Consider the following 12,198-nt stretch of genomic DNA (forward strand, 5'->3'; position numbering starts at 1 on the left):
GCTGATATGGGGAACATTATACGGTATGGGGCTGTTATGGGGCATTATTCTGTGTGGGGGCAGATATGGGAGCATTATACTGTGTGGGGGCATTATACTATGGGGGCTGTTGGACAAGACGTCTGTCTTGTCCAAGAAAAATGTACCTGAAAAAATATGCAACAAAGTCCTGTCCAAAAAGCTACTTGTGATTAGAGTCTTAGGCAATATATAATAAGCACAGATTCATCCAATTCAATGTGTTTGCCCTTCATTATTTATATATACAGTATAGTGTACATACACAGTTTATTAGCCCCCCTAGGGGACTTGAACCAGCGATTGTTGGAACGCTGGTACAACACACTGCAATACCAATGTATTGCAGTATATTGTCATTTTTACCAGCCTCTCTTTTCAATGCCTCAGATGCTGCGGTCGCGATGGACCACAGAATTTAAGGGGTTAAACAGCCAGGAACAACGCGATCGCTGTTCATGGCTGATAGCCCAGGAGTCAGATGTAAAACACAGCTGACACCTGCTGCATATTGAGTGCGCTACAAACATCACCTCCCGCACCCGGACAAACTGGCACGTCGTGGTGCGCGAAGGGGTGAATAAGGAGAAGAGATGAGCAATGAAACAAGTAAGATTTTAAAATAGCATGGTCACATTCTCTGAATCAACAACTGGTTATAGGGAGGGCACATGGGGCACGTGCCCTGGGGCCTTTAGCACCTTGGGGATCTAGGGGCTACCACCACTAACACTCCCTGATGGGCATTCGGCAATTCTATCTAGGTGAGAAGAGGTGAAGCGGTGGCCACACATGTGAATTCAGCACTGGGGTCAGATATAACATTTAATAACACTTAATAGAAGTTGCAGCAGCGTGTATGTCTCTTTTCTCTGTCTCCCTACAGCAGATCCCTACTCCTCCTCCACCGCCCTCCTTCTCCATAGACTTCTATGGGCAGCATAGAACCAAAACCCTCAGTGAGCAGATAATCCATGTGTCAGGATTCAAACCCTCTCTCATTTGAAGTATAAGGGAGTTGATGACACCTCTGTCTCCATAACTCCCATAGACTTCGTGGCCACCTTTCCTGTATGTGGTTGCGATAGGTGGTGATGTGTGGTCCACCAACCTTAATCCAGCCCAACATTTTTTTTACAGAAATTATGACTGATATTATTCATAGCATGTACTTGATCTGCTTACTGCTTCTTACCTCTTTAGCTGAATTGGTGGAGGCCAGTGTTGTCATAATCCAGACTTGTGTGGTAGCAGTAGAAAGCAGACTGTTATTATAGGGTTGGCTCGCAGTGCCAGTGTCTTTGTGTACGTGTGTAACATTCACATGGTTTATCTCAGTGGTGTTGGCAGTTACCATCCATTGTGTAATAGTAGTGATAGCTGCTGAGGTCTTTGTCGGGCTTACTGTAGTTTGATCATGGTCTGGGGAAATAAATAGAATGGTATTAGATTTTTTGCTGTCACTAATCTGTTTAATGACATGAAGCTAGACAGTGTGGAAGATTTAACAACAGTGTCATACAGGTTTGCCCACCTGATTTTTTATTTTTTCAGGAGAATTTATCAAAAAGTTAATTTTTTTTGGACACTAGAAAAAAGTCATTATTAAACCTGGTGTTGTAGGATGCATCAATTTACATTGTACAAAATTTAGCAGAATGATAAATATCTAGCATTTAATATTTCGCAGAACCTGCTCATGGCTGGCTTACATGTACTGTACATCAATAATTTTAGCAAAAAAAAGTGCTAGGATTTACAGCTGACACCCTACTGCAACATTAGGGATTAGGGATAACTCTGATTCCCAGCCATTTAACCCCTTACATCCCACAGTCAATAGTCTAATAGAGCCTAATAGGCAGCAAGTCAGAAGAATTGCAATGCATGAAAGCTGTCAAAGGATTCTAAGTTTATGGTCTTTTGAGGGACTAAAAAAAATAATAATAAAAAAAAAACGGTTAATAAAGTTTACTGAAAAATACCTTTTTTCCTTACAAAATACCTTTTTTTCCTAACAATGTTTTTTTTCTGGAAAAAAAGTAAAATAAAATATGTATATATCTTCATTCATCCCCAAAAATATATTGAAATATAATAATATTGGATAAAATATGCAAATATTTTGACCAATGTATATATAAGTAGCAAGCAATAAATTTTAACCAAATCACCACTAACTGTCATGTAATGTCATGCAGAGAAAAAGAAGCTTGGACAGTTGTTTCTTTGATCGCTAGGCAGTAGCTAGGCGTGTCTTAGAAGCTTCCCTGTAATGCAAGTTATACCAAAAAGGAATTAAACTACAGAGATTTAAAAAATATAACACAACTGCTGACAATTTAGGCTGTTAAGCAACAAAAATAGGTGAGTTATGACCCCAATGTGTCTTCCTTATGAAACTAAAACATATAAGATCCTGGCAAATTACAGTAACTCTGAGGGTCTATTCACACATGACAGGTGTGTTGCAGTCAAAAAAATATACCCTTACGGGGCTTTGATCAGGTGTCTGGATTTTCCAATGGACAAGGTGTCCTCCACCCCTCTGTTCATCTAGAGATATACACCATTCAGCCATAACATTAAAACCAACTGCCTATTATTGTGAAGGTCCCACTCCTGCTGCCAAAACTGCTATGAGCCATCAAAGCATGGACTCCAGACCTTTGTATCTTATCTGGTATCAAGATGTTAGTAGCAGATGCTTTAGGTCCTGTAAGTTGAGAGCCTCCATGGTTCGGACTTGTTTTTCTAGCACATCCCACAGATGCTCGATTGGATTGAGATCTGGAGAATTTTGAGGACATATCAACACCATGAACACTTTGTCATGTTCCTCAACAATTTTTACAGTGTGGCAGGGCGCATTATCCTAGTGAAAGAGGCCACTGCCATTAGGGAATACCGATACCATGAAGGGGTGGACTTTGTCGACAACAATGTTTAGGTAGGTTATACGTGTTACATTTTTACAGTGTGGCAGGGCCCATTATCCTGGTGAAAGAGGCCACTGCCATTAGGGAACACCGCTACAATGAAGAGGTGGACTTTGTCGGCAAAAATCTTTAGCATCTTGAGCATCACACTGCCTCCACCAGCTTGCCTTCTTCTTCACATAGTTCATCTTGGTGCCATTTCTTCCAGAGGTAAGTGATGCACACACATCCGGCTGTGCACATGATGGCAAAAAAAATGATTCCACATACCAGACCACCTTCTTTCATTGCTCAAATGTCCAGTTCTGATACTCACATGCCCTTGCAGGCATGCACGTTTGGTGGGAAAAGGGGTCAGAATGGCCACTAACCAGTCTAAAGCAATGCAGCTCCAAAAGCAGCAAGCTGTGATGCACTGTAAGTTTTGACACCTTTCTGACTTAGCGTGAACTTTTATAGCAATTTGTGCTACAGTAGCTTTTCTGTGGGATGGGAACAGACAACTAGCCTTCACTTTTCACGTGCATCAATGAGCCTTGGGCGCCATGACCCTGTCGCAGTTTTACTGGTTGTTCTTCCTTGGTCCACTTTTGGTAGGTAATAACAACTTCATACCTGGAACACCCCATGAGACCTACCATCACAATTTGGCCCATGTCAAAGTCCATCAGATCCTTACACTTGTCCATTTTTCATGCTTTTCACACATTAACTTCAACAACTGACTGTTCACTTTCTGCCTAATATATCCCACCCCTTGATACGTGCCATTAAAACAAAATAATCAATGTTATTCACTTCACCTGTCCGTTTTTCAGCCCAAGGGATGCAACAGGGAGGACTATGTGGGAGATAGGGAAGTGATCAATCTTAGATTATCTATTAAAGTGATGATGACAATAATCATAACAAATCCAGAAAATCAGTGCGCTCTATTTGATTTTATGCCATTTTTATGTTCCATGACTATTATGAAGACATTATTTCTATTGTAATGAATAATTTATTTTAGCACTTGCTCAGTGCGAGCAAAGATCTGTCCTTGGCAAATACAAATCCCGGTATAGCACTGTATCTCTGGGCAAGTGTGCTGAAAAGGACCTGCCTTTCCTTCCACAGGAAATGATACGTGCTAAATGCTGGAAAACATTTTGGCAAGCTTCCAAACTAGAGTCTTGCTGATAGGAAAGGCCTGAATATATTAATCCTAAAAGAAAATTGTCCTGAATACAAATAAGAAACGTACAATAAGTACATAGTTGCATAATTAGAAAAGCTAGCAAAAATGTTTACAATTTTTTACCCATCAGTTCTGTTGAGAATCCCCCTCCCCCTACATATCAACAGAATTAGTTAAGGATAACTAGAGGTATAACTAGAGAAATTAAAGACTCTTCATAAGCTGGTCAGACATTAACTAACTGTTGGCCAAAAACATAATGCTCTATTATGTCATGCGTATGATATATAGAAGAGGCCTGCAATTGGGCTGCCTCTATTATTCAGAACTGATATCAAGTGTTGCCCTCTGTTTTGGAGGACAGCTGGTTGAACTTTAAACAGTGGCTGCTCATTGATTTCAATAAGTAATGCTACACTTTCCCTGAAGCCCAGCAGTGAAACATTGAATCATTTGGTTTCTTTAGGCCATGTTCAGATGGGGCAAATTTGTTGAAGTTTTGATTCTGCTGTAAAATCTGCATATAACACATGAAGTTTGCAACGCAGATTCGCTGTGGATTAGCCTCATCTGTATGTGGCTTTAAGGGAACAGCTAATGGACAAGGGGTAGTTAAAACTTTTACAATGGCCAAGTACACGTTTATTTAATGGTACATGGGGTTATAAGAGGCTGCCAGATACAAGACTGCATCATTTATTTAAAAAGAAAACAATAGGGGGAGTGGCTTGGCTGCAAAACTGAATGGTCACATGAGTGCTTAGCTCCTGCACCTTCATAGCAACTATAGCGACTTACAACCGACTTGATACTCCTCAGAACCTTTTCCCCGACTTATCACACTCCCGAGATGCCTCGATAAAGAAACGCCTAAAAAGACAGGAAAAAATCCTTGACTTTTTCTTCCCTCACTATCCGGGCCGTGACCAAGATGGCATTGAGGAGGATTTATAAGTGGGATCCCTTGCATCCGAACTAGCCTTCAGCGCAACAGGAAGTCGCTATGTTTCTCTGGAGAGGCAGTTCATTACCTTCTAGACCGAGTATGACCCTATCGCCACCGACGGATAACTCTGCCAATCCGCATTCCAACGGGGAAGATCATGTGGAGCAGTGACAACAAGGCCTCCTTCACAGCCGGTCTCAGGGTGCAGCCTCTTCCACCACCTCGTCTCCACTATCCAGAAGCCCTGCAAACCAAAGGCCTAGGCTGCTAGCTCAAGGGGCTGCTCCTCATGAGGTTGAGCGAAGCCCCACCATTCCTCTCTAACATATCTGATATCCATGATGGGTTCGATAAGCTTCCCACATCTGACATGGCGGTTACAGAGCCTACGATGAAACATATCTTTGCAAGCATTGTGCCATTCTTTACATGCGGGACTGGCACACCTAATACAGCCTACCAATACCTCTTTGAAGGAGGTACAACAGCGAGTTCAACAGGTAGAGACAATAATGGGCTCCTTTGGCTCTTCTCATAATGACCTCATACATGCCCATTAAGGCCTGGAATAGGAAATACAACAGCTACGGTCTAAAATAGCAGACATGCTAGATCGAGGTGCAATAATTTGAAGTTCAGGGGGATCCCTGAAAATATTGCTACTCAAGATGCCACGCAATACCTGCAAAGCATCATTAAAGTTTTATTACCTGATTGTACCTCGCAAGACATAATCATTGATAGAGCACACAGGGTGCCAAGACCTAAACACTTAGGGGATAACATCCCTAGAGATATTTTGGCTCGTATACATTTTTTCCATACTAAGGAAAACTTGATGACTGCTGCCAGGAAGAATTACCTGAACCAAAACAAATGATTTCCTTATACATTGATCTCTCAGTGACTACACTTCAACTACGCCATCAATTAGCCCCGATTACAGTTGCTCTTCTTAAACACAAAATTCTATATAAATGGGTTTCCCAGTTCGTCTACTGATCACATAAAATATACTTTTATACATTGTAAAAACCATGGAAGAAGGTTCTTCCCTTTTATGCCAATGGAACATTTAGCTTCCATCTTCAAATACATCCACTATCCATTCTCCACAACATGTTGCAGAAGAATGGCGTATTGTGGGTTCTAGACAACAATGCCATTGTTGAGTTACTCTCTTTATATTTCAGGTGCTTATTCCTACTGGAAACCCCAAGACTAGGTGACACACACTAACTTTTACACCCCTTTGTCTTGAGACAGCTCTGATGCAGTTATGGCCTATTACTTTACTACCTTTTGGATGTTTTATCAGCTTTTTGTTTGATTTGTTATACCTTTTGTTTGGTATTGTTGATATGTGGATTGATGCACTAACACTTCTTTATCCAATGGTTCTCAATGCCTTTTGATATCTAGCTGTAATTTAAAATACCATGTATATTTATCCTCAGTAGGACATGCACAGGCTGGGACTTGTAAGCATTTGCACGGATATGTTAAAATGGTACTAAAAATTGCTTCTCTTAATGTGAAAGGGCTTAATAGCCCGCAAAAACTGGATTATATGTGGTATGAAGTGAGATCCTTGGCATGCAACATTTTCTGTGCCCAGGAAATGCATATTATCCAAAAAGATGCCTTTCGGATCAAACATCCTTGCTTTCTGGTTGTCTATCAATCTAATTTTTGTTCTAAATGAAGAGGTGTGCTTATGGGCACTAAATTATTTTGGTTTTCTCTATTAATAATGTGATTTAAACTCTGGTCTTGGTTTATGCTCCCAATAAGGGCCAACTCCGTTTTTTCCCCACAAAATCTTGAGGTTTGTGTATAAATTTCGCCAAGGCAAACTACTTACCTGTGGAGATTTTAACACAGTTGTAGATGTACATATGAGCACTACATGCATAGTTCGGAGGCATACATACCCACTTAACAAGTCGCTGTGGAAAGAGGAACTATATGATGTATGGCGGGCACTACATAGTACTGAAAAAGATTACTCTTTCTTCTCCAGAGTCCATAGTAGCTACTCTAAAATTGATACGTTTATTTCAAAGACATGTTGTTCCTCCCTAATTCTTCCACAGTCTAGACTATTAAATGGTCTGATCATGCAGCAATTACACTCCAAATCGAAGAACAACATAATCCTCAAAGTACATATCTTTGGAGATGTAATTCCTTCCTTATATCTCATCAGGTACATAAGAAAACAATAGAAAGAGACCTTAAAGAATATTTTGCACTTAACTCCTCCGTATCTGATCTTAATATATTGTGGAATGCCTACAAAGCGTTTATAAGAGGGACTTTTATTAAACTGGGTCATAGAGAGAAGAGAGAAAGATTTAAACTTCTTTCATCCCTTACTAATGACATAAAGAAATGTGATCTTATTAACCCCTTCCCTCTTTAGCCACTTTTGACCTTCCTGACAGAGCCTCATTTTTCAAATCTGACATGTGTCACTTTATGTAGTAATAACTCCGGAATGCTTTCACCTATCCAAGCGATTCTGAGATTATTTTCTCGTGACACATTGCACTTTAAGTTACTGGCAAAATTTGCTCGATATGTTCAGTATTTAATTGTAAAAAACACCAAAATTTAGCGAAAAATTGCAAAAATTAGCATTTTTCTCAATTTAAATGTATCTGCTTGTAAGACAGGCAGTTATACCACACAAAATTGTTGCTAATTAACATCCCCCATATGTCTACTTTCGATTGGCATAGTTTTTTGAACATCCTTTTATTTTTCTAGGATGTTACAAGGCTTTGAACTTTAGCAGCAATTTCTCACATTTTCAAGAAAATTTCAAAAGGCTATTTTTACAGGGGCCAGTTCAGTTGTGAAGTGGCTTTGAGGGCCTTATATATTAGAAACCTCCAAAAAGTCACCCCATTTTAAAAACTTCACCCCTCTAAGTATTAAAAACAGCATTTAGAAAATGTCTTAACCCTTTACACATTTCACAGGAATTAAAGCAAAGTAGAGGTTCAATTTACAAATTTCATATTTTTTTGCAGAAATACATTTTTAATACAATTTTTTTTATAACACAGAAGTTTTTACCAGAGAAATGCAACCCAATATTTGTTGCCCAGTTTCTGAAGTTTTTGGAAATATCCCACATGTGGCCCTAGCGTGCTACTGGACTGAAGCACAGGCTACAGAAGCAAAGGAGTACCTAGTGGATTTTGGGGCCTTATTTTTGTTAGAATATATTTTAGGCACCATAACAGGTTTGAAGGGCTCTTGCGGTGCCAAAACAGAGAAAATCCCCCAAAAGTGACCCCATTTTGGAAAGTACACACCTCAAGGAAATTATCTAGGGGTATAGCGAGCATTTTGACCAAACAAGTTTTTTACAGAAATTATTGGAAGTAGGCCGTGAAAATTAATAACTAAATTTTTTCAAAGAAAATGTAGGTTTAGCGATTTTTTTTCTCATTTCCACAAGGACTAAAGGAGAAAACGCACCGCAAAATTTGTAAAGCAATTTCTCCCGAGTAAAACAATACCCCACATGTGGTAATAAACGGCTGTTTGGACACACGGCAGGACTTAGAAAGGACAGAGCGCTATTTGGCTTTTGGAGCTCAAATCTAGCAGGAATGGTTTTCGGAGGCCATGTCGCATTTGCAAATCACCTGAGGGGCCAAAACAGTGGAAACCCCCCACAAGTGGCCCCATTTTGGAAACTACACCCATTGAGGAAATTATCTACGGGTATAGTGAGTGTTTTGACCCCACATGTTTTTTGCATAAATTATTGGAAGTAGGCCCTGAAAATGACAATCTAAATATTTTCAAAGAAAATAGGTTTAGCTAATATTTTCTCATTTCCACAAGGACTGAAGGAGAAAAAGGACCGTAAAATTTGTAAAACAATTTCTCCCGAGTAAAACACTACCCCACATGTGGTAATAAACGGCTGTTTGAACACACGGCGGGGCTTAGAAGGGAAAGAGCACTATTTGGCTTTTGGAGATCACATTGAGCAGGAATGGTTTGCGGAGGCCATGTCACATTTGCAAAGCCCCTGAGGGGACAAAACAATGAAAACGCCCAAAAAGTGACGACGCCCGTGGTCAATCAGTCTGCACCTGCTCCTATGTCTGTGAGACTGACTCCATCTTCCACCACTCAGGATGGCAGGCTTAGGAGTGGGAGAGCCTATCACAGCCTGGCCAGACAGAGCTAGTTCCCGCCTACTGTCTATTTATACCTGCCTTTCCTGTGAGTCTTCTATGCTTGTTTCCTGGCTTGCTGCTGCTGCTTGTACTACTGATCCTCTGCTTGTTATTGACCTTGGCTTTCTGACCACTCTCCTGCTCAGCGTTTTGTACCTCGCTCTCTCCTGGTTTGACTCGGCTCGTTCACCACTCTTGTTGCTCATGGTGTCTCCGTGGGCAGCTGCCCCGTTTCCCTGCTTCTGTGTACCCCTGTATGTTTTGTCTGTCTAGCACTTACTGAGCGTAGGGACCGTCGCCCAATTGTACCCCGTCGCTTAGGACGGGTTGTTGCAAGTAGGCAGTGATACTGTAATGACAGGGTAGGGAGACAGACAGGTGAGCCCTAATCTACCCGCCACTCAGTCCCTGCCTTCTTGCAACGACCCGTCCTAAGCGACGGGGTACAACTGGGCGACGGTCCCTACGCTCAGTAAGTGCAAGACAGACAAAACAGACAGGGGTACACAGAAGCAGGGAAACGGGGCAGCTGCCCACGGAGACACCGTGAGCAACAAGAGTGGTGAACGAGCCGAGTCAAACCAGGAGAGAGCGAGGTACAAAACACTGAGCAGGAGAGTGGACAGAAAGCCTAGGTCAATAACAAGCAGAGGATCAGTAGTACAAGCAGCAGCAGCAAGCCAGGAAACAAGCATAGAAGACTCACAGGCAAAGGAGGAACAGGAAAGGCAGGTATAAATAGACAGTGGGCGGGAACTAGCTCCGTCTGGCCAGGCTGTGATAGGCTCTCCCACTCCTAAGCCTGCCATCCTGAGTGGTGGAAGATGGAGTCAGTCTCACAGACATAGGAGCAGGTGCAGACTGATTGCTCACGGGCGTCGACACAGAACCTGTGTCTGGCAAATCCTTTACACCAACATTTGTAAAGCAATTGTTCCCGAGTACGGCAATACCACATATGTGGTCATAAACTGCTGTTTGGGCAAACGGCAGGGCTCAGAAGGGAAGGACCGCCATTTGGAGTGCAGATGTTGCTGGATTGGTTTCTGGTCGCCCCTGGGCCCAAAACAGTGGAAACCCCCCAGAAGTGACCCAATTTTGGAAACTACACCCCTCAATGCATTTACCTAGGGGTGTAGTAAGCATTTTAACCCTGCAGGTGATTGGCAGAAATTGGTGTGCACTCAATATTGCAGAGTGAAAATGGGATTTTTTTCCGTAGATATGCCAATATGTGGTGCCCAGCTTGTGCCACCATAACACGGCTCTCTAATTATTATGCTGTGTTTCCCGGTTTTAGAAACACCCTACATGGGGCACTAATCTTTTGCCTGGACATTCGACCAGGCTCAGGAGTGAAAGCGTACCATGTCAAATTGAGGCCTAATTTGGCGATTTACAAAGTATTGGTTCACAAATGCAGAGGCTCAGATGTGAAATAATAAAAAGAAACCCCTGAGAAGTGACCCCATTATGGAAACTGCACCCCTCAAGGCATTTATTAAGGGGTGTAGTGAGCATTTTCACCCCACAGGTGTTTTCCATAAATGATTGCACTGTGGATAGTGCAAATTAAAAATGTATATTTTTCCCTAGATATGCCATTCAGTGACAAATATGTCATGCCCAGCTTATGACGCTGGAGACACACACCCCAAAAATTGTTAAAAGGGTTCTCCCGGGTATGGCGATGCCATATATGTGGAAGGAAACTTCTGTTAGGGCACATTGTAGGGTTCAGAGCGGAGGGAGCGCCATTTGCCTTTTGGAGAGCGGATTTTGCTTGGTAGTATATTTATTTGAGTATTGCTGATGTTTCCATTTATAATGTGGGGGTACATGTAAGCCGGGCGGAGTATATAAGGGGCATAGTCAGGTGGTATAATAATGGGGTAAAAAAACAATAAAATGATCCATAGATGTGTGTTACGCTGTGAAGCAATACTTTCTGCACAGGCCGGTGTCGCACTGATAAATGGCGTCCTTTCTTATCCCCCTTTTGGTCCACACTCCGCAACTTTGCAGTTTGGGGAGGAATTTTGCTGGGAAGTGTTGTCCTGGTATAATACGGGCTCTCGTCTTCCTGGTTCCCTAATTCTAGGTCCTTGATAAATCGCCTCTTGAAACAGAAGAAATGCTCCCCTCGGACCTGCACAACTGCATATTTTTTTATTTCCTGACTTATTGGAGCCATAACTAATTTTATTTTTCATAGACGTAGTGGTATGAGGGCTGGTTTGTTGTGGAACGAGCTGGAGTTATTATTGGTACCATTTTGGGGTACATGCGACTTTATGATCACCTTTTATCCTATTTTCTGGGAGGCCAGGTAAACTTAAAAACGCATTTCTGGCACAGCTTTTTTAGTTTTTTTATACAGCGTTCACCATGCGTTATAAATTACGTTAACTTTATTCTGCGGGTCAGTACGATCCCGGCAATACCTCATTTATAGCACTTTTTTATGTTTTACAACTTTTTGCACAATAAAATTACATTTGTAAAAAGAATGTCTTTTTTTCTGTCGCCAAGTTGTGAGAACCATAACTTTTTAATTTTTTTGTCGACGGAGCTGTATGAGGGCTTGTTTTTTGCGGGACGAGCTATAGTTTTTATAGGTACCATTTTTGGATGCGTGCGACTTTTTGATCACTTTTTATTCTAATATTTGTAGGGCAAAGTGACCAAAAAAACAGAAACTCTGGTAAAGTTTTTTACGTTTTTTTTTACGCTGTTCACCGCGTGCAATAAATAATATAATATTTTGATACCTCAGGTCGTTACGGTCGCGGCGATACCAAATACGTATGGTTTATTATTATTTTTCAATAATAAAGGACTTGATAATAGTAAAAGGGGGATTGTGTTTTATTTTATGACTTGAAACGTTTATTGTTTTCAAACTTTTAT

At 41.3% G+C, this 12,198-nt stretch overlaps 1 protein-coding gene across 1 annotated transcript in view; it reads right to left on the reverse strand.

Annotated features, from left to right (window-relative positions):
- The window catches only part of PTPRB (protein tyrosine phosphatase receptor type B), a 154,592-nt gene that overhangs the window by 129,103 nt on the left and 13,291 nt on the right, over nt 1-12,198 (reverse strand). Inside the window, exon 3 of the mRNA XM_075856952.1 lies at nt 1,214-1,440. Coding sequence (XP_075713067.1) covers nt 1,214-1,440 — 227 coding nt within the window. The remainder of the gene's footprint in view (nt 1-1,213; nt 1,441-12,198) is intronic.

Source organism: Rhinoderma darwinii, chromosome 3 (assembly GCF_050947455.1).
Source record: "Rhinoderma darwinii isolate aRhiDar2 chromosome 3, aRhiDar2.hap1, whole genome shotgun sequence".
NCBI lineage: Eukaryota > Metazoa > Chordata > Amphibia > Anura > Rhinodermatidae > Rhinoderma > Rhinoderma darwinii.